The sequence below is a fragment of the Ochlerotatus camptorhynchus genome, unplaced genomic scaffold (genome assembly GCF_037179485.1).
Source record: "Ochlerotatus camptorhynchus isolate MF236.1 unplaced genomic scaffold, CSIRO-AGI_Acam_v1.1 ptg000176l, whole genome shotgun sequence".
Taxonomy (NCBI): Eukaryota; Metazoa; Arthropoda; class Insecta; order Diptera; family Culicidae; genus Ochlerotatus; species Ochlerotatus camptorhynchus.
Window position 1 is genome coordinate 2,988,718 of NW_027040666.1, and position 23,610 is coordinate 3,012,327.

General features: G+C 35.8%; 1 protein-coding gene across 3 annotated transcripts; it reads left to right on the forward strand.

The window, feature by feature from the left end:
- The first annotated feature begins 616 nt into the window (after positions 1-616).
- Positions 617-21,014, forward strand: LOC135701730 (uncharacterized). 3 transcript variants are annotated; one of them, XM_065222594.1, is made up of 3 exons: positions 617-1,566; positions 10,341-10,922; positions 18,244-21,014. In XM_065222594.1, exons 1-3 carry the CDS (start codon positions 1,473-1,475, stop codon positions 19,266-19,268), a joined length of 1,701 nt encoding a protein of 566 aa, XP_065078666.1. In that variant the 5' UTR covers positions 617-1,472; the 3' UTR covers positions 19,269-21,014. The 3 variants fall into 3 exon arrangements, with proteins under 3 accessions (XP_065078666.1, XP_065078667.1, XP_065078668.1); XM_065222595.1 differs by lacking the exon at positions 617-1,566 and adding an exon at positions 9,384-9,847; XM_065222596.1 differs by lacking the exon at positions 617-1,566 and adding an exon at positions 9,927-10,272.
- The last annotated feature ends 2,596 nt before the right edge of the window (positions 21,015-23,610 follow it).

Here is a 23,610-nt window from a genome sequence, read left to right on the forward strand (position 1 = left end):
GCACTGCTAATCCTTACTTAGGGCTGGTATGTAAACCGTCAAAAATGTTCTTGAAAATATGGAAGTAACTGAAGTGGCGCCCACTCAAATAGTAGACATATTACTGCCAAAATGCTTCGTCATAAATGGATACCAAAATGTTGCGAGAAACAAAACACTTTTAGCTCTGCCAAAGCGTAGTTTAATCATGATCCATAGCTACCTAATTCTTATCTCATTTTACTTTTCTGTACGTCTGTATCATACGTTAAACCGTTAAACCTCAAGTTAGACATTCAGTGGTTAAGCGAAGACCACATCAAAACAACAATGACGAGACGAAACGAATGGCTTGATTTATTTGATATTAGTTTCCACAGGATCGGTTCCGGTTTTCAGTCATGCAGGCATTTGAAATGTAAAATATTTCTATTTTAATGAATTCACAGCTGCCCTAGATTATACTAATATAGCAGAGTACCTCGCAGAGCACACGAGAGTCCACAGTTCATCGGGTTCTAATAGTTTGTTCCTCCAAGGCTGTTTTCAATATTTAATAGATTAGTGATCATCTCGATCGTGTCTTTTGTCGTGATTCGTCCGTTGTCGAATCTACAGACAAAACAGTTTGCGCGTAGCATTTGATGGTAATGTGTGCTTGTTCTGTGTTCAGAAGAATCAAAACAAAATACACAATAATTGCAAAGCCTGGTCACCTTGGCATTGAGTAGTTGAAAATTGTTTCCTGCATTTCTGATTCTTTCTCCGTAACAAACAACCGCTCTGTGTTGGGGTGGTAGATGTAATAAAATCTTTATCAGCCAGACTAACTCGGATGGGCCTACGTGTTTGACTTGATGATTGTTTGATGTGTGTAATCATATTCCAATAAAGTTTTCTGTTTATCAAAAGAACCGATTGCTTCGTATTTGGCGCGATAGCCATTCTCTCGGCTGACAGATATTTTCATCTCAGCAGTTTAGGTCGAAGTGCCTTGCAGGTCGACCGTCTTCAAGCTTCTTTCTGTAGGGCAGAAACGGTCTGCACCTGAACAAGGGTACATCGTTAATCCTATAACGAATTTTCGGTAGAGCGAGCGTTTGAACTGTATCAGTATCAGTATCAGTATCAGTACATCCTTATCATCATCACTTGAGTAATTTATTTTAGTCAGCGTTAATGCCTCAATGCACAAGCTTTCTCTCGCTTGAAGCTCGAGTGCCTTGAGAAGATTTGAGCAAATAAACAGTTGTGTATATTCAAAAGATTAACTTTAGAAAAAAGAAACGCCTGAAAATTGTGTCTCATGTGCTGAACGAACCAGGTACCAGTCTAACCACCATGGGAGTTCACGAGCCTCATCCGTGTTGAGATATACTGCTGGTATTATTCATTTAACGTTCACGATTTCGATGAGACAGTTATTGATGTAATTCTGTTGAAGTGCTGGCCAAAATAACGTGAATCAAGCAAGTTCGAACAGAAGCTAAAACATGGCGAAAAATCAACGAAACAAACATGCCGTCCATGTGGATCATGTCGCCTATTATCACACTTATAAGTACAACTCGCTGCAAAGACTCAACAGTAAGTATCTCATAACGTCGTTAAAAGTGATTAGAAATTTCCGACAGATAACTGTCCACTGGTGACGTTTAACACATTGTAGAAACATGTTACTGATGAGTGATACTAACTGATAATAGATGTACCTAGTAACTAGAATGCCTGTATTAGTAGAGAGACGATATACCATCCCAATCTAATATAAACATTTTTTGACATCCTTGCGATTAGTCGTCGATCACACTGTATGTGTACTAACTGTCACGTGAAGGATTTTTTGCTATTTATTGATGAAAATGAACATTTCAATAGGACAGTCTGCATTGAATTCGACCAAAAATACGATAAAATACGTAACAACAGAATTGAGTGTAATTCAACCATTTTACATTATTTCTTAGCATAGAATCCATTTGCATGCTTTTCAACAGTGGTATTAGAATGCAAGAAATCAGTATCAAATCAGATTTTCCGAATTTTAAATAACCTAAAGTAACATAAGCAATTTCACGTATCTAAGTCCATAATTTTGCGCATTTTTGAAAAATTTAAACCAAATTTTTAATGAGGATATTTTCAATTGAGCTAGAAATTGAGATATACTTTATTGTCTAGTGTAAAATTTAAAAAATATCACAATACACTACAAATTGTTGAATAAAATGCACGGAGTTAATTATGGTACTTCACGGTATTATTTTTTTTATAAATTTATTTATTACGGATTATTGTAAAAATTTGAAAATTTTGTGAACTCCATAATTTTTTTTTTGTTAATCTGTATTTGAGAGATTTTAGCCGAAGGCTAGTTCATCTCTCAATTCGATAACTGTGTATCTTTGATAATGCGGGTAACTATCAAAGTAAAAAAAATTTACTCGCTGCGCTTTTTCCAAATTAGAAATATTGCTTCCATATTGTAGCTTAGGGTTTTTCCGTTGATATCGTATATAGTATTACATATTTTACAAAAATATTAAAACACAATTTTCGTATTTTTCGCCTGTTTGAAAAAACACTCAAACCATCACTTATGAAATGTGTTTTCAATATAGCCATCGCAAATTCAAAGTTGTATTCTTATTGCCTATGATGTTTTCTGGTTATATACTCATTCAAAGTTTCATATTTAAAGAACTTAAATGTTTGAGTTTCACGCATTTTTTTCTACATTCATCGAGCATTATCAAAGTAACCCCTAATCAAAATACTGATGTTCTGTCACAAAACTAAAAAATAGTGCAAATGCTTTAATTTCCGTTAAACAAATTACTAATGAATAAACTCTTGGATCCCCAGTACTTGTTTTAAAAATATAAAATTCAAAAAAATTTCATCGCTGCAAAAAATATTTACAATATATTTAAAAAAAATATCAATGTTACCCCGTTTTACGGTAATTGTTTTAATTTCAAGATTTTCTTTCCTTCTTTTTGGGTTTTAATACTACCCTACTGAGACTTTACACCGGCTCTCAACTTAGTGTGCTTTTAGTCTAAGCCTGTACCATTTTTGCATTAGTATTATAGTGTGGTAAGTACAATAATACTCTTTGTCCAAGGATGTCGAGAAATTTTCCAACCCGAAACATTCCTATACTAGACCGGGAATCGAACCCATGCGCCTGCAATATGGATTTTGCTTTAAGCTGCTCCTTTACCGACTGAGCTTAGGGAGGCCCCAAAGTTCTATAAATCCCTGGAGATCGAAAATATTCTGAGGCCATAAACCCTTCCTGTCCCTATGTGGACAGCATTGCGAATATTTTTTTTAATATGCATGAATCTTGAACCACAGACAAACAGACGTAACACTTCATTGTGTATCTTCGTTCACGCATTTAACGGTTGATTTGAATATTATCAGTTCCGCGAACTACTCACCGCAGCGCTGGCATCGGATCACTTTGACGTTTCTATACATTCTATAGAACTTTTATGCAATATTGTTTGCGAGTTAATGAGCAATCTTGTTTTCCGCGAGAAGCCAGAGAGATGACGTTACTGAGGTCTTATGTTTTGAGATACTATGTTTTCAAGAAAAACTTGTTCAAAGTGTTACGTCTGTTTGTATGTGCTTGAACACTACCATCTGGACACCTAGAGAAACAAAATCAAAATTTTCCGAATGTCACCGACCGAAAGCACCGTTGAACCGGAAGCTATATCCCAACCGGAATCTTCGGACACCCCCGGACGCTCGAACCAACCAGGCGAAGATAATTGTTCCTTGGGTACGCGAACTACCGGACCACCTCTGCGGTCCTCGGACGAAGAACAAACAGAAGAACCCAGCGGTAGCCCCTGGTAGCTGGGGCCCCGTCGGTGCTGACGCCACTCCCACACTGGAACTGACGGTAACCCCCCCGGCGCCGCGGGAAGTCTGGAAGAGGGACACACAAGGGTGGAAACGCTCATCCCCCTACAGACAACAAGAGAGTCAAGTCTGCTCGTGATATCGGGACGGATAAGGGCTCGCAACCCATTCCCCGAAAGACTCTGAGGGAATCGAAACCGCCGCTACAACGACCGAAACCACTAGAACATCACCGGGTAACTCATCCTTCGCTTTCGTTGGGACATCCCTGCCCAGGATGGGTGGAACGCCTCCACCTGCCTTTGGTAGGGCTCTGTCTCATTCGGCATACGGAACAGACCTTTCGTCCGTTTTGCAGCACTACGATGCATCGAGTATGTTCGATATTAGTCTACTCGACGACCATCAACCTGACGAAACTGGGTCCGCTGGTTCGTACAGCTCGAATCCCCTACCGGCTTTGCCAAAGTTGATAAATTTCCTGTTGCAATGGAACATCAACGGATTTTGCATCATCTAGCCTAGCGGATTTGGAGCTACTATGTCAAGCCAATTCTCCCTGGGTGATAGCGCCCCAGGAAGTCAACAAGGTAACAGTTGAGCAGATAAAAAAAAAATGATGATGATGGTCCCACCTCTTACCCCTACAAAGGTTTGAGCTGGACGATTTATCTTTAAGATAATTGAATATGACATTTTAACCAGGTTGGCAAACAAAATCGAACTGGTTTCAGTTACAGATATAGATTCCTTCTAAAGTTTACAGTTGCTTCACAGCGATATAAATGTGGAAAAGCTCAGGCGTCCACCTCTTAGTTCGCCTTTTTGTCCACCTAAAATATTCATAAGTATTACAAGCAATCAAGAGTTAATGAACAATCAACAAAGCATCCTATTACACTAGTAACCCCGCAATCTGATGCTATCATAATTTTCAGCAATGTCAGGAATGCTCACGAACCCCCAACATTTGCCAGAAAACTTACTTCTGGACCGGTCGTTGGGTGGTAAATACTACTGGACGGTTAAACGCGGGAACAACTTCTTACACTCCGTCGCCATCGGGGTTCTGAAGGAGGTCCCTTTTTGGTTTGTCGACATTGACTCAGCTTCCTATTTTGGGAGTTCACTTGGAGTAACCAGCCAACATCGCAATAGCATGCGCATACCTGCCTTGTGGGAGATTAGCAAACCTCAACGGTCAAATCGACAGCATCTTCGATAACCTACCTGAACCGCGTATATTTTTGGGAGACTTGAACGCGCAGCACTCCAGCTGGAGGTGCCCCCGGTTCGACTCGAGAGGTACACAGTACAGTCTAGAAAGGGTCTAGCAACACTGCCAAGACAATCAAGATAGATGCTGCTCAGTTGGCGTTGGCGTTGATAATTCGTTTGGCTCAAAACCAGCCAGTCCGCTTCTCTCTTATACTAGAGCCTATCTAGTACACTCATAAAATTTGACACATTTTTATTGGCGAATTTCTATGTAAAATTCCACATGATTTTCATGTGTCCACACACAAACAGACTCCACACAGAAGTACTCATGAAATTTATGAGTCAAATGAATAGTATGTGAAATGACATGAATGTTATGTGTACACATAAAAGCTATTTGTCCGACACATGCATATCATTTGTTGATCACATTGCAAAAATTCATGTGTGGGACAAATAAAAATAATGATTGAATTTTTATTATTGTACAGTCAAAGAACTGAATTGGGTAAAGAGCAGGGATGCCAGAAGATTTTTTTCTTAAGTCTGTATACAAAGAACAAAAATTGTTGCTTTAAAAATAATGCATGATCAAATTAAAAGTTTCCCAAATTTCGTAGTTTTAACTATGAAAATTTTCAAAATAAAACATATTTTTTGGGTTAAAAGTGTTTCTTTCACTTTTGGCTTGTAATTTTAAAAGTGTTTTTTTTTAGAATAAAAGTCGAAAAACTGTCAAAAATCTCTCCATTGCAAAGTTTTTGACAGTACTGGACCACCGTTTCCCGCCAAATTGGACATGTGAAAAAAACGAGATCAGCAGCTAACATGAGCAGCAGCAGTTTCTTCAAGTTTCCCACATTTTCATCCGCCGGCGCGCTTGTTTATCTTCTGACGCTATCGAGTGGAAGGATCGGAAGGATATTCCAGTTACGGGATTTGGAGGTAGGTTGATGAAATTTTCGAATACTTTCGAGCTTGCTTCCGATTTTACTAATTTATGTGTTTTGAGCAGCCTCGTCAGTCTTGCCGGAAAAGAAGGCTACTCCCACCATCACCATCACCAACTGTATCATTTGCGTAAAATGCTTCCCATGTAAGATTCTACAATGCAGTGCCCTTTCAGTCATCATCAAAAATATAAATAAACGAAAATACATTAAATAAAATATTTCTATTGTTTTGTTTTTCAAAGCATATAGCAGTCGAATTAAAAATAATTCATATTTGAGATCAAAACATACATCGTTGCGATAAAAATGCCCATATTTTAAATTAAATCCTTTCGTGAGTCTATTTAAAAAAACATTGATTTTTAATTTGACAGTTCTACAATTCGATTTAAAAGTTTCTACTTTTAAAAGTAAAAAACGAGTTATTTTTGAATTGACAGTTGGCTGACTTTTGTTTTGAATGCAAAAGACTTTCTACCAAAAAGAACCAACGCAAACTTTTAATTCTACCAATGGTTTTTTCAATTTAATCAATGATAATTTTTTGTGTGTATGAGTGTCAAAAAATATGTCTGTATTCATCTGTACACTAGAAAAATCGCCGCATTGCTGATTACACATTTCCCACGTGTATTTTGGGTATAAAATTGCTCGCCACACACTAAACTGAATAAATAAGCATATTTGTACTTAAAAAAGAGCGTTGATGTGTTTTTTTTTAATTTTTATTCCTGAAACAAAAAATACGAAGCCAAAACTTAAAAAGCATTTTACAGCAAGATAAACTTCTCATTCAAAGTCCATGTACCAAACCATCGGAATAAAGTAAAAAGTAAAAAATAACATGTGGGTAAAGCTAGAAAAAGGGAAAATCTATTGTTCCAATTAAAAATAAACGAGAAACGATCAAAACTTAACAAACAGATGTTATTATTTAATCTTATCATACAGGTTGCTTTGAAATAGTCGAAAATCTGTTCATAATCATAACACGTACCATAATCACAACAAGATGCATACAATCGAAAATAATTTTGTTTATTATATGTTAAATTTCAGAAACCAATTGGTACATAATCTGTATTAAGTTTCAAATATCTGTATAATGTCTGTAGTCTGTATTGGGTCTGTACGAGACTTCAAAAATCTGTATAAATACAGACATATCTGTATATCTGGCACCGCTGGTAAAGAGGCGACATCTTATCCATTTGACAGGTCTTCTGCTCGATTGGAATCCCTAATAAAGATAACCATAAGTGAGCGCTTAACGACGTGTTCGGGGTATCATCCAAACCAATTGTGGGATAGTTTACCCATGCGAGATACAGTTCGTTTATTGTATTTTTTTTATTAGGGATAACTTTTCCTATTACTTTGACAGGTAATCGATTGTTCTAATTTTGAAATGTTGTCGCTTTATAAATTCAGCCTCTTTAGTACAGTCGATTGCAAAATGGTCCCAAAGCCGTATTTTAGGAAGACAAAAATGTTTGCGCTTAAACCTTAGTTTTAAATTAAAGTTTAAATATATTTTTAGGTAATTTTTTTATGTAAGTGAAATTAGGGTGGTTCATATGGCTATTGGGTTCAAAATATCACCTTTTTAATTATTTGAGATATAGACCTTCACATTGTACGACAAAGTTGTACAACAATTCATTTGTACACATTTTCTATCTCTTCACGCTAACCAAAAATTTGAGAAGTGCTGTTTAAATTTGTTTTTGCTTTAGGTAGCAGTAACACTTCAGCAAAAAGCAAATAGATCCGCACGGTACGAATGCAATCTTAAAATGCTTTGATTTTGCAAATGGAACATTTTATTTAAATCTGGTTGCTGCTACAGTGGTAGAAAAGCTCAAATCTATGTGTACACCTAAAAATCTGAAAAGAAATTAATTTTTCTGTATTATTTGTCTATTGAGTAGTCCTTAAGTTTTCTACTAACATAGCATCAACCAGATTTAAATAAAATGCTCCATTTGCAAAATAAAAGCATTTTAAGATTGCACTCGTATACCTCACCGTGTAAAATTTTGAAACCATCATCACTCTCATAGTTCTTCTATTCTCCACGAGTGCCAACTTTGATTTGCCAATTGGTGGGAGTATTAATTTAAACCATCAATATTGGCAAATCAAAGTTGGCACTCGTGGAGAATAGAAGAATAGTTGAAAGTGATGATGGTTTCAAAATTTTACACGGTGAGGTATACGAGTACAATCTTAAAATGCTTCTATTTTGCAAATGGGGCATTTTATTTAAATCTGGTTAGTGCTACGTTAGTAGAAAACATAAGGACTACTCAATAAACATATAATATAGAAAAAATAATTTCTTTTCTAATTTTTAAGTGTATACATAGATTTCAGCTTTTCTACCACTATAGCAGAAACCAGATTTAAATAAAATGCTCCATTTGAAAAATAAAAGCATTTTAAGATTGCATTCGTATACCTTCCCGTGGAAAATTTTGAAACCATCATCACTTTCATAGTTCTTCTATTCTCCACGAGTGCCAACTTTGATTTGCCAATAGTATTTTTGCCAATTGGCAAATCAAAGTTGGCACTCGTGGAGAATAGAAGAACTATGAAAGTGATGATGGTTTCAAAATTTTCCACGGGGAAGTATACGAGTGCAATATTAAAATGCTTTTATTTTGAAAATGGAGCATTTTATTTAAATCTGGTTACTGCTACAGTGGAAGAAAAGCGGAAGTCTATGTGTACACCTAAAAATCTGAAAATAAATTATGTTTTCTGTATTATATGTCTATTGAGTAGTCCTGAAGTTTTCTACTAACGTAGCACTAACCAGATTTAAATAAAATGCTCCATTCACAAAATAAAAGCATTTTAAGATTGCACTCGTATACCTCCCTGTGGAAAATTTTGAAACCATCATCACTTTCATAGTTCTTCTATTCTCCACGAGAGCCAACTTTGATTTGCCAATAGATTTTGTTTCTGTGTATGAAAACTTTTTTAGGTGTAAGACTAAAGCCCTCCAGTTAAAGTATGGACGACTGTCACCACAAAACTGAAAAAAATTTGTTCGGCGGTGCATTTTGACGGTTCGACAACTTTTGACAGACGTCCATACTTTTATTGTATAGGGCTTTACATAATACCCCTTCTGTATATCGCAAAATAAAAATCAAAACATGTCGTCAGTCACATCACTGTCCATACGGGAATGACTGGGAGTATAATTTATTTGTGATGCCTTCCAAACTTGAAAAATGAACATTCCAATGTCAGCAGCATGACAAAAAGCTAACTTCGCTCATGTTCTGATTTTTCTGCTCTTCTCTACTTATTCGACTTATTCGTTCACATGTGTACCAGTATGTATTTATATGCGCGCTCGTACTAGTACTCATATACGATAAATAGAAGAAGAACTGGGTGTTTGGATAGTGTGCATTCCAAAAATATCGCGTCGCCGTCGTGCATTTCGATCAACACTTTAAATGCCCCTTCTGTTGGTGTTGTTTCCGATAAAATCCCATTCAATTCTTTGTCGCTATAGACTGTGTTTGTGAACAAGGCGAACGAAATGAGCCGTAATAATCATCGGATGCTCGACCAGATCGAGAAGAATAGTAGTAATTACCATTACTCAGTGTTATTCTCAAAGTAAGGACGGAAAAGAGGATTTGCGCACGTAGTGTGAGCAAAAAAAAAAACATCTTGTGTAAACGTATGAAAATATGATAAGGCACCCATTGAGTGGTCTATCATTGCTACTGATATCATTGAACCTAGTAGAAAATCCTCAACCTCCGATTGAGTCGCGTTCAAAGGTAAGATCATAGTTTAATGTTGTCCTGATCAGCTGAGAAGAATGTGGTGTTGAAAAATGAATAATAAAACTAAAACTTGCATTACCATGTTGCGTGACTTTGAAGATATTGTTGATACTTTTGTCATGATTTGTTGTTGCAACTTTGTGTCGTTTCACTCCTCATGAGAGTGTTTGTTGCGCAATTATTTGTTTTTATTAACGTGGACGGTTGATGAACGAAATGAAGCTTTTCCGCCGGCCTGGTCTGATATTTTCTAAAAATAAGCTTTCAGAAGCAGAATAAACAATGCTAGGTACATTATTTTAATTCGAAGCATGTAAGATAAGGTTGAACCCGTCAATCCGGTTGGACGATTATTCAGATTCTATAGTGTTTCTAAGCGTCAACCAGTGTCGTCAACGGAATAACTAACTCTGGATTATGTAAATTTTAGTTTGAATAGATACCTGACCTGAATCGTATATCAATTAATGCTTGTAATATATTCCAGAAATCAAAAGCATGCACGGAGTTAAACGCGTTATAGCATTCTGCATACTGACTGCTGTATTACCAGCCTCACTCATCATACTTCCGCTGTATCTACGGCATACTGTATTTGCCGATGTGATTTATCCTATCGCTGAGTCAGATATCATTGAGATACGGGATGGCATATCTTCAGTGTTCTGCCAGCGTCACGTCCTACAAATGAACACTAGCTTTAATGCATTCCAGCTGAATCAGAAACCAGAAATCTCTAAGAATAGGAAACATATTCGTCTGAAGAAGTCCATGTCCTTGCCTGACGATACCTTGGAATATTGGGGATTTTATCTCTTAAAAGGAGCGACGGTTGCTTTGAAAGTGTGCTCGCGGTACGATGGCTCCAGGATATTGGTCGTTAAAGGAGAGAGAAATCTTAGGACATGTGGACTGCTTGAACACAATAAGAACAAAGTGGGTACCCACTACAATACCGAACATATACAGGTGAAGGTGACATTCGAATCTGCTGCCGAAATAGTTGAATCGTCTGGAATTACGAGCAATAAATCTGGTCGATATGTGCCACCGGATGAAGGAAATCATGGTAAGTTGTACATTAGGTTAAATCTGGTTAGATTAGCACAAACAAAATTAAGGGAATTTGATCATCTGCATTCCAGGCTAGAAAAAGGTAAATGTATCTTTTTCGGGAAATACTCTCCTTCTACAATCTTTGAACAACGCTTAATTAGTGCATAGCTACTCATTTTAAATACCCTCGTGTTATTTTTAGAGCGTAGCAATGATTAAGCTTATAAAATTTAATTCTCTAAGAAGAAGCTCACGGCCGATGTCTATAGAAGCACCTTTCGAACGAAGCTTCTGAACGACGAAATAAGGTTTTACAAAGAGGCTTCTAGAAGGAGCTTCTTGAAAGAATCCTAGGGGCACGTAATAACCTTTAACTTCTATGAATTCCATTAACTACTGCTTTGACTACATTAATTACACAGTGCAGAACATAAGCTTCTTTTTAAGTCCATTAATTACGGTCGAAATTTCGTAATTAACGTACATTAATTAAATTTTCAGTAGTTTTAATTTTCATTACCTGCTGCAGTACTACTTCAAAACGTATTCATTACTTAAGTACATTTACTTGCATTTTTACTCCGACGCATCGGTTCTTTGTATTGCTTGCCCCTCGAAAAAATATTCTACGAAAAAGCATTAGAAAGAAGCTTCTAAAAGATACCTCTAGAAATAATCTTTCAGACAGACGAAACATTTTGAATAAATCTTCTAGAAAGAAGCTGCCAGACAGAGATTTCTACAAAGAAGCTTCTAAATTAAGCTTCCAGAATGAAGTTTTATGATTAAGCTTCCAGAAAGAATTTTATGATTAAGCTTCAGAAAGAAGCTTCATGATTAAGCTTCCAGAAAAAAAGCTTCATGATTAAGCTTCTAGAAAGAAGTTTTTTGAAGAATGAAGCTTCACAACGCAAATTAAAGCATTTTGCATTGAACATCTGACAGATCTGGACTGATTTGCACCTAACCTATTCACACATAGGAAATCCGGAATATCATAACCACTAGAAATAGAAATGGGCGGAGAGAATGTTTTGAGCCAAATGAACTGTCAAAATCTGAGCCAATCGAACATTCCAATCAGAATTTTCCGAGGATTTCTTATTCTTACTAGAATAAATTTGAGAGTATTGCAATCGAACAGAAATTCAATCACCTTTATGCTGAGTGGTGCGAAGACGGACCTCAAAATCGAACCACTTTCGAGCTGTCAAATCGAACCACTTTTTTATCATTGTGGTTCGTTGAAATAGATAGAAGTATTGTTATCGTCCAAAATAAAAAATAAATATTTTTCAGTAATGTTTTTGATTTTTTTTAAAACGTGATTCGAAACGACTCAAACAATTAAAAATAACAGTATTATTGCGTATTTTGGACCAAAGTAGACTCCTGCGCTGAAAAAAACCCCTCCGATTTTTTTTTCGCTCAGGAACGACTGTGACTTCGGAGAACGTTTTAAGGAGATTTGTGATGATAGTACAAAAGTTCCAGGAAATTTCAACAGATTTTTCCCGCGACAGAAGAGGTTTCAGTGGATATTTTAGTTGCTGCCAGCGAGGTTCTACGGGGGTTCTATAGAGTTTTCATGTTCGAGTTTCACACGATTTGGAGGGAAGTCAAATCGTTGCCATTGGAGGTCCCAGGGAATTTCGACAGCACTTCCACTGAATAAGCTTCGCTTTTCGTCGTGTCCATCTTTATAATTGCAAAAGTGAGCAAAACACTTCATTCTGAATTTTATTCCACTCCGTAAAAACTCCAGCTATGAACAATGTCAACAAAAAATCACAAAGTCACGAATCGGCTCTGCACAAAAAGCCGTTTGACACTTCTCTCTACCAACCGACGGTGATGAAAAGTTTATTTCAACACTACCAACATGAAGAAAATTTCACTTCGCACCACTCAGCCTTTATGTTTAGTGTGCTTCTCAAATTCAACTAGTTTTTGGAACCAAAAACAACATTCTAACTCTATTGATTAATTGATCTTCGTTGGTTAATAAATGGCACCAAGAAATGTGCAAAATATTGCAATGCAATCAATTATTATTTTGCACGTAAATCGAATCAAAAATAAAAGTTATTTGAAATGCTAGCTTTATGCTTTTTTTGTGATGATAGGGGAAATGGCTCTAATGTTGACCTATGAATCTAAGATTTGGCCCATCGCTAAAAATCAATTTTATCTAGTTGAACGTGCCATTGGGAAGGTACTAATGGACATTTTTAATCGCTATTGAAAATTTAGTCGATTGATGAAATTATGTATGGGCCCAAATTAGGGGCATTTAGGCCGACATTGCATCCATTTCCCCTATTTAGGGTTTATTATTATTTTTCCTTTTGTTATTATAGTATAGAGTTGTTAGGCACTTCAAATGATATTTTCTCTGATTCGGTTCTTGTAAGGCTTTTTCTTTTTTTTTTGCGTTTATTTGGGATTTGTGGGGTTTTTTACGTGTTTTTGTGTGGTTTTCGGAATTTAAGTGGGCGTCTTTATTCACTCAAAGTTCGCGTTATAAATTATTTTTTTGCCTTTTTTTCGTGGTTGCTACGACTACCATGACAAACTCGCTCTGTAATACAGCTCGATCGGAGTCGTAGAAGGATAATGATATATTGTTTGCTACTTTGTTGCAATATACATGGATGAGGACATAGCTTGAGCTTAATCGAGAAAAGACATAAAGCTGGGATTAAACAGGCCAAGTCAATTGATCATGAATGATGAATTCTACTGACTTGAACGCGAATTGAACGTGTTTAACCATGCCATTCAACTGACTTGATCAACTCACTTGAATTGAAAAAAGTTGAACCAGGCTCAACTTTTAAAGCCAATCGAATTCAACTGAGTTGATCATTTGACTTGCCTAGTCTAAACCCAGCTTAACAAAAAAAATCCATTAATATACGTGTATCATCTTTGGCTTTACTTCATGAAGCAGCTTGCCAAAAATTTGCTCGTTTCCTCGAGTAAGCTGTGTCGCCCGGGCTGCTTGTCATGAAAAAAAAGAAGAAGATTATATCATTATTGCTTTACACTTCTGACATACCGTTATCATTCGGTTCGTTGATCGCTTTTTGTTATTTGGAGATATTTTTGATTCCTTGATTAGACTAATAAGATATCATAATCATCAAATGAACTTAAGTAAGAAACTTCAGAAAGTCTAATAACATTAAGTAGATTAACAAAATAATTAGAATGCGGGGGGTCCGCTTAGGGAGGTAACCGAGGAGGTAACTAGCCTTTACAGTTGTAGAATAAATCTTCCTATTTAGTCTTGAACTTCAATAAGAAAACGCAAGTTAATCTCGAAGATGAAATAGCCATAGGCTAAAAATCTCTTTAATGAAGAATTAAAAAAAGCAGATTAACAAGGAAACAAGTTTAGGAAATAAGTAAAATTAGAAGTATGTGACAATTAATAACTTTTAATCTTTTGTAGGTTATTGTTTTCCCCTGAGTTTATTGTACTCGATTACTATATTATTCTCTTAAAACGCGAAATCTCTGATATATGCGGTTAAAGCATTAAGTTAACTTATTTCTTTTTGTTCAAGTACTTACATTTGTAAACAGCAGTCAATGTTAATCTATGAACTAAACCCTACGTGATTGTAAAATCGATCTTTCCTTATGTGGTGGTATAAGCAACAATCAATTCGAAACTAACGATTTTAAATTGACTCACTACTTGACTAGCCTATTGGTCCCAAGCAAATCGATTAACGTACCCCATTCTAGTCGAAATTCCAGTACTACACTATGTTTGTTTTCGCTATTAAAGTTTGACAGATAAAATGAGGGGTTCGTTGATTTTCCTATGTTTCGAGGGGTGCATTGATTAGCTTGGGACCGAAGATAGTACCAGAGCTAAGCCAAAAAGTTGAGCTCGTTTCTTCGGGACCTTCTAGTCTTAGAGTTACCTCTATGGTATAAGGCTGTCCACGAGACAATTGCGATCAGCCGACTTTTTTGTTTACCAAGAACTGGCAGTTTATTCTCATATGAATTTCTGCTTTGTTTATATTTACATTCAGCACCATGAACACCAGATCACTCACACACTCTAGATTTATAGCTGCCAGTTCCACTGAGAAACGTCTCTTGGATCACCTTATTGACGATCTAACGATAACAAAAGCATCGCTTGTGGCAAATAGGAGAACTAGAAAAATGATGATGGTTTCATAATTTGCACGGCGGGGTATGGGAGACTAATTTTTAAACGCTTTTATGTTACAATTAAAATATTTTTTATAAGTTTGGTCGAGGTTACGAGGTTAGAAAAGCTAAAATATGTAAATCTAAACGAAAAATAAAAAAAAATCAAAAATATAAATTTAACTTCTATCAGGTACCGTTTGAGGTTTCTTTCCTCTTAGCAGCAATATAAAAAATAACGAATATTTTTTTTCGGATAATAAATGTTATTTAAGATTTCTCTCTTATACCTCACCGTGCAAAATTTTGAAACCATCATCTTTTTTCTATTTCTCCTATTCGCCACGAGCGCTATCGTTAGATCGCCAATTGAACTTTTTGCGATTCAACGGTCTACGGAGCTTACGCAAAAGTGATTCGCAATTGGCAAATCAAAGTTGGCACTCGTGGAGAATAGAAGAACTATGAAAGTGATGATGGTTTCAAAATTTTGCACGGGGAAGTATACGAGTGCAATCTTAAAATGCTTTTATTTTGAAAATGGAGCATTTTATTTAAATCTGGTTACTGCTACAGTGGTAGAAAAGCGGAAGTCTATGTTTACACCTAAAAATCTGAAAAGAAATTAAGTTTTCTGTATTATATGTCTATTGAGTAGTCCTGAAGTTTTCTACTAACGTAGAACTTACCAGATTTAAATAAAATGCTCCATTCACAAAATAAAAGCATTTTAAGATTGCACTCGTATTGGCAAATCAAAGTTGGCACTCGTGGAGAATAGAAGAACTATGAAAAAGATGATGGTTTCAAAATTTTCCACAGGGAAGTATACGAGTGCAATGTTAAAATGCTTTTATTTTACAAATGGAGTATTTTATTTAAATCTGGTTACTGCTACAGTGGTAGAAAAGCGGAAGTCTATGTTTACACCTAAAAATCTGAAAAGAAATTATGTTTTCTGTATTATATGTCTATTGAGTAGTCCTGAAGTTTTCTACTAACGTAGCACTAACCAGATTTAAATAAAATGCTCCATTCACAAAATAAAAGCATTTTAAGATTGCACTCGTATACTTCCCCGTGGAAAATTTTGAAACCATCATCACTTTCATAGTTTTTCTATTCTCCACGCGTGCCAACTTTGATTTGCCAATACTTCCCCGTGGAAAATTTTGAAACCATCATCACTTTCATAGTTCTTCTATTCTCCACGCGTGCCAACTTTGATTTGCCAATAGGCTCTTTTCGTGCACCATCAATGTAGAGTGCGCTAGCCGATTTTGAGAGAAAATGTCATCCAACCCATTTGTTTACACCATAATGACGATGTTCAAAACTCAAAATAATGTACATTTTAATGCACAACTTGCAAATTTCTATCAGGAGTGGTCTTATTTTTCGATTATCTACAGATCTGAACTGGTTTATAGCTGAAAAAACCACACATTAAAAATCCGGAAGGTCATAACCGTTGCGATAATTTTATAAATCTTAATTTTTCGCTTCAAAAATATATGGAAGCACCAGCCGGATCACTGCAAACCAGAAACAGAAAACAAAATATTCCACGTGGATGATGATTTCAAGCACCTGCGGTGGATAAATTAATCAGGAAAGGTGAAAATATGTTCCCCTTCCTATGCTTCACGGTAAAAATTTCCACCCTCTTCACTATTTTGAGGGTTCCTCTATTCACCGCCAGAGGCTGAATCAATCGCTTAGTCTCTATTGGCGAATCAAAGTTGGCACTCGTGGAGAATAGAAGAACTATGAAAGTGATGATGGTTTCAAAATTGTCCACGGGGAAGTATACGAGTGCAATCTTAAAATGCTTTTATTTTGTGAATGGAGCATTTTATTTAAATCTGGTTAGCGCTACGTTAGCAGAAAACTTAAGGACTACTCAATAGACATATAATACAGAAAACATAATTTATTTTCAGATTTTTAGATGTAAACATATACTTCAGCTTTTCTACCACTGTAGCAGCAACCTGATTCAAATAAAATGCTCTATTTGCAAAATAAAAGCATTTTAAGATTGCACTCGTATATTTCCCCGTGGAAAATTTTGAAACCATCATCACTTTCATAGTTCTTCTATTCTCCACGAGTGCCAACTTTGATTTGCCAATTGGATTCGCCTATTCGGTAGAGCTTGTCAAACGTTTTTGAGGTTATGTAGTATAGAATTTGTTCGGTACGGTCACGAAATCTTGAAATGATTGATACGTCCCTTAAATTAACTAAATTTGATACAAAGCTCAGTAGTAAATAAGTAGAATATCTAGGGAGGAAACCAAAATTAATCAACTTGCCAACATAGGCTATCAATACAACATAGGCTTTAAATGAGAATATGCCTTTTTTTCTCGTTTCGGTTGTTTCGCACGGCGTTCGAAATTCGCGCGGTTTTCGTAACTTACATAATTTAGATATTTCGTTCTACACGAATTTACTTATTCAATCAGATTACTACGCGTTTGTATCTTCGCGCAAACGTCACAGCAGTGTTCAAGCTGCCAACATGCTAGTCCTTCTGCTGTATTGTCGGTAGAAGAAAAATTGATTGAAATATGGGTCAAGTCTTGAAAACAAAGCTGTCACGCAGCTCCAGCTTGATACCCAATAAAAAAAAATAAAAATTATCGGTCAACATTTTTTTTTAAATAAAGCAACTTAACTTCAAGTTTTGCTGTTAACGTCTGGTTGTACATTTAATTTAATTTCACCTGTTGTTGTTTATTTGTTTTGTTTACCACATTCGTGACTTGTCCAGGGTGAGATTTGCACTTAGGCCTTTCAGCGTGATAAATAACAGATGCAAACTATTTACGATTGGCCCGTATTAATTTAAATATTATCAATGCAAAATCAATAATCAAATGGATTTCATTAAATGCATTGAAATTTTCCGTTTCATTCCCCAGTGTAAAATTTCGCTCTCATTTGTCTTGTGTTTGCGTCATTTGGCCGGTACTAATGGATATTTTTGGTCGCTATTGAAAATTTAGTCGATTGCTGAATTTATATATGGATCCACATTAGGGGCATTTAGACCGCCATTACATCCATTTCCCCTATTTCCTATTTAAAAAAAAAAGTATAAAATTATCGGCTTATGATTTAAGTCTTTGATTTTTTTTATGTATTTCCAGGTGGAGAAGATCTGACCGAAGAAGACATGGCTGCTGCTGAGAGTGTAGACCGATTTGGAAGAACAAACTCAAACGTAATTACGAAATCAACAAAACAATGGAAACATACCTCAGAATCGAAAAACTCATTAGACTCAAGACAACAGAAAGCAAATACCAACAGTAATGGGGACAGTGGCTTTGTCGCTTCTGCCAGGCCACTGACTACACGTAAGCATACTCAAACACCAAGTACATCGGAAGCACCAAATACCTTGCGATTATCCAAAGAGAATGATCATAGTCACAAACATAACCATAACTATAAGGATGATAAGGAAGAGGTTTCTGCATCAAATCAAGATCAACCGAATCATCGGAAAAGACGCCATCATCATGGTAAGCACAGTCACCATGATAAGACCGATAGAGAAAAGGCTATTTTACAAGAATCTCTGAGTGGAGTTGATTTGGCGATGGAAAACGTTGGCACTCGAGCTAAGCGTGATACTGTTTACGATCGTAGAATCAATCACGGTGGTAATGCCATGAATTTTTCTAACAATAACTCAGACTCAGAGTCCAGCTTTGAGAATAGTTTACTCACATGCTATGATGGTGATATTCTTGTAGCTCAGAGTTTCCCTCCAAGCCACTTGTGTAAGGATGTGCAATATCTAGAGAATGGTGTCCACATGGTAACAAAGCACGAGGTTGCAACCGACGGATATTATTACTATATTTTCTACAGCGACAACGATTATGTACAGAATGACATTCACGCCGTATTTGACATCTACAAACCTACCTTCCAGTACTCCAATATATCGGAATCGAAGGGATGCGTTAATAGTACAAACTGCTCATTTCCCATTAGTTTCTGGTCTGACGACCGGGTGATAGTAGAGGTGCCAACTAGAGATGGAATAGAACACGAAGAGGATGACATAACTTTTCTAATATCGACATGCCAACCGCGGATGGCCATCTACATAATATTCCCAATATCCGTTCTGTTCCTTGTGTTGACGTGCGCTTTCCTGTAAAGATCAATGCTGTAATGTGAACATTTTATATCTCTTTTTTGACGATAACCTTGTTTAAAAATTTGAAGAGCAAGTTAAATTGTTTTTTTTTTTTATATTTCGTTATAATGCTATTGCATCAACTGATTAAAAGTTTTTTAAAGTATCTTAATGAACTTCCTGCTTCTGGTTTTATCACAGGACTGGCAATGAATAAGCCCTAATTCGATGTTTGGTCAATGGTTATATGGATTGTCGCAGCAACATAAAAAAGTTAACTCTCTCCTTCCCATGATAGGTAGCACAGGTGATCCACATCTTTTCGGTCAGTCTCATGTTTGTCAATGTACCCTACGTGACTGTCAGTACTTATTTAAGCTTGTCCGCGTGTTCATTATTCTCGTCCATATGTATTCTAGAGGATTCAACACATGTCAGAGTTGGATAACTCATTTTAACTATCACCTATATGCTCGTTTACGTTCGAAATGTATTTTCCTTATAAAAAAAAGTGTTTGTATGAAAAACACGTTTCAAATGTAAACGATAATATGAGTGAATAACTCATTTTCTGAGTTCGCTTGTTTCGTTCTTTGACAGCAATATTGTTCAACCAAAAAGAGAAGCCAACGCTAAACTCCACTATTTTATCCAAATGAAGATGGTGAGGTTTGGACACGACAGGCCAGTGTAAAGTACTTAAGGATTACAAATAGATGTAACTGCCTTTCTTCATTGTTTTCAATAGTCGAATATTCTTAAGGTGGAACCCCATTTAGCATAAAATTGTTTGGCATAATGTTTTTTTTTTAAATAGCCATTTTGAATAATGGTCAATTGGCTCCCGAACCCCCGAAAAACATCCAAATTAAAAAGTGGATCATTTGACATAATTGCCATTAGGCATAATGGTCATTTGGCATAATAGAGATGGAGACCGTAGTTAGCACGTTTGACTGTGGTGGGCTAATTTCACTTGAGCTGCATAACACGCGACGGGCGTTCGCTCTATAACCATCAATCTGCTGTACCTAATATCGTACATAACCAACAGAATGACTGAACGATGAAGTATAATAAGAATAATAATAATAAATTCCTGATGATGTTATAAGTTTGCATGGGTAAGCTAACAGTTACGACAAATCGGCGATGGAAGTCATTATTTACAAAAACAATTTACGTCTATTTCAAAATTGCTGATGGTTTAATTTACTGCTATATGGTGAAAAAAGAAACCATTTAAAAGCGGGTCTTAAAACACGTAATTCGCAACATTACAGCGAAAAGTTTGATGATTTGAATATACGAAAAAAGTGTGGATGCAAATTCCTTTACCAGCTACCCTCATATTTTTAAATATATATTCCAGACTTCCTCCACATTAAACATGTCCAGCACTTAGTTATTATCAAACAAAAAAAAACAAGAAATTTGTTACAAGCATGCGAAATAAAACCATGTTTGTATTGATTTTGCTCCTTAAGCAAGTTCTGTTTTTTTTTATTCGTTTGTAGTTACCAAAGTAATGTTATGGACATTTCTAATAAGAACTGTGCATCATTATATTATTTGGGCATTTAATTAACTAGAAGACAATAAACTTCAGACTTTTCCCTTAATAGTTGTGTGAATTAAGTGCGGATTGCAAGCTATGTAAGTACAAATGTTAGTTTTATTAAGCTCATATTCAAACATATCACGTCTTTAAATCGTAAATTCTGTATAGTTTCGAAGGAGGTTTTTAAAGATCGATCGTTGTGACATAAAATACACACAGAGAAATGATTTTTAAATTCAAATGGATATATTTTTGGCTCAGGGCCTAATATATTTTTGGTATTGATTCAAATATATTATTCGGTTAATTCAAAGAAAAATATTTTTGAATCAACAAACCGGTTGTAGAGTCAATAATCTGTTTGTTGATTCTTAAAACCATTTTGTTTATTCAAAAATATGTTTCGTTGAAATAGTGATACAATATGTTTGAATCAATAACAAAATACATTAGGCCCTGAAACAAAAATCCATTTTTCTGCGTGTATCAATAAAGAGAATGGTAAGCACTCAGGTGAAATCAGTAATAATTTAGCAATGCTAGTCCTTATAATGCAGGTAAGTCAGTACATAAGAACCTGTTTTGACGATAAGTCTACACATTAGTAAGTTGCATATTGTAGTGCTGTAAATATGAATTCATTATAAAAGAGGCTATACAAGTGTTGCATTACCATGCATACTTAACAAATATCAGCTGCTCAAAGTTAGGTAAAAAATAACCGAATTCGATAATATTTACTAAGTTTAGTTTCCTCGTCACTTATTATGGCATAACAGATATGCTGGGGGAAGAACAAAAGTAAACAAAAGATTGCAGTACTACATAGTTACCACAAATACAAAATATAAATGACTGTGTCAGAAATAACAAAAGAAATTATTGTGATAAACTATAACCATTACTGACTTGCCATACATAGAAACTGGTACACATATGTTGATCATATGACGGAAATATTGTAAATAAAACAAAAGTAATATATCAACTACATATACGATTATTTTGATTGATTTAGAATTAAATTGCGAAAGAAAAATCCTTTGTCAAATCGAACACTCAGTTTTTTTTAATTCGTTTATTGATAAGGCTCAACTCTCTTAAAAAAAACCTTTACAGATCCAGAAGTTTTTAAAACAATTTAACACTTAACTGATATAGAAGAGTCGTGATGAGCTCTTCTGATATTCCATGGCGATTAGACTGATGAACAATTGGAAATTTTCGCTACACATTGCTCATACGGTTCCAAATCGGGTTCTTATTAGCATCCCATAATTTGAACTCATTTGGTAAGCTGACATGGCGCAAACCATTTGAAGTTTATAAGGAAATTACTTTGAGAAAACAAATATCCATCTAACAATTCACCATACACTTTGCTTTAAAAATTATAATTTTACTCGTAAGAAATTTTCTCAGCTACAACAATGTTCAAAACCACTCTTCGATAGAATGTAAGCATCAAAAGTTATTAATGATTCAAGCCACTTATGTCTTATGATTATACTCAATCAACTGTTCAGCAGGCAACCACAGACAAACAGACATAACTCTTTGAAAAAGTTTTTCTTGAAAACATAGGACCTCAGTAACGACATCTCTTGGCCTTCTCGCGGAAAATAAGCTCGCAAACAATATTGCATAAAAGTTCTATAGAATGTATAGAAACGTTAAATGCGTTAACGAAGATACAGAATGAAGTGTTACGTCAGTTTGTCTGTGAGCACACAATCATGGCTACTCGGTCACACTACAAAATACAGTGTTGCCCACAAAACAGCTGACGAACCGACATGAAACTTAAACTAAACTTTTGCTCGAAAATCTATAATGGCCGATTCAAATGTGCAGCGATACCATCTGTCAAAATCATAGAAATTTTATTACTAGATAAAAATAACTTGTTCAGAATAGATCAGACACGAACCAACTCATAAATATTGCACGCGTGTTCGTTACTTGGAAAAATATTTTCCGCGAACACGGAGACAGATGTCAGTAGTGTGGTTTGAGCACAAATTTCATGATAATCTCTATTGTCATTCATATCGGTTTATCGGTGATAAGATTATCAATCACTTAAACAAATAATAATTATTTTAATTGATGCTTGGCTTAAAAACTATATTCTAAAAAGTTGTAGCTGCGAAAATTTTCCATAAGAAGTTTAGAACTTGTTAACAATATGAAAAAATACTGGAAGACAATGATCAAAAAGTTTGGATAGCCGGCGCCGGTGGTGTAGTGGTAAGCGTGACTGCTTTCTCACTCCAATGGGTCTGGGTTTAATCCCAGCCGAGGTCGGTGGGATTTTTCTGAGGCATAAAAATCTCTGGTCACGTCTTCCTTCGGAAGGGAAGTAAAGCCGTTGGTCCCGGTCCATGTTGTGTTGAATGGGTGTGATATCCTACGCAGGTGTGGAAGCTGCCTTCCTGCACATTCGATTGCCGTCAATAGATGGCAATCGATGTTCTCGGTGATTGGCACTAGATTGCGGAACAGAGACCGACGTTAAATAAAAAAATTAAAAAAAAAAATCAAAAAAAAGTTTGGATTTTCCATAGTAATTTCCAGAACTCATATGGTAAGAAATTGACTTGGAACAAACCCAGCGCAGTGGCAGGCGCTTAGGCAACATGTTATATCGTGACAGTGGGCCCAGCACAGCAAAATAAACGATTTGAGCCCGGGACAGGCTGCCTACTGTCAAACGCTGCTGTTAGTATAGGTTTTGTCACTGGCCTGAACAAACCCTTTGAAGTAGTATCAACAATCAATACGAAACTACACTCAAAAAAT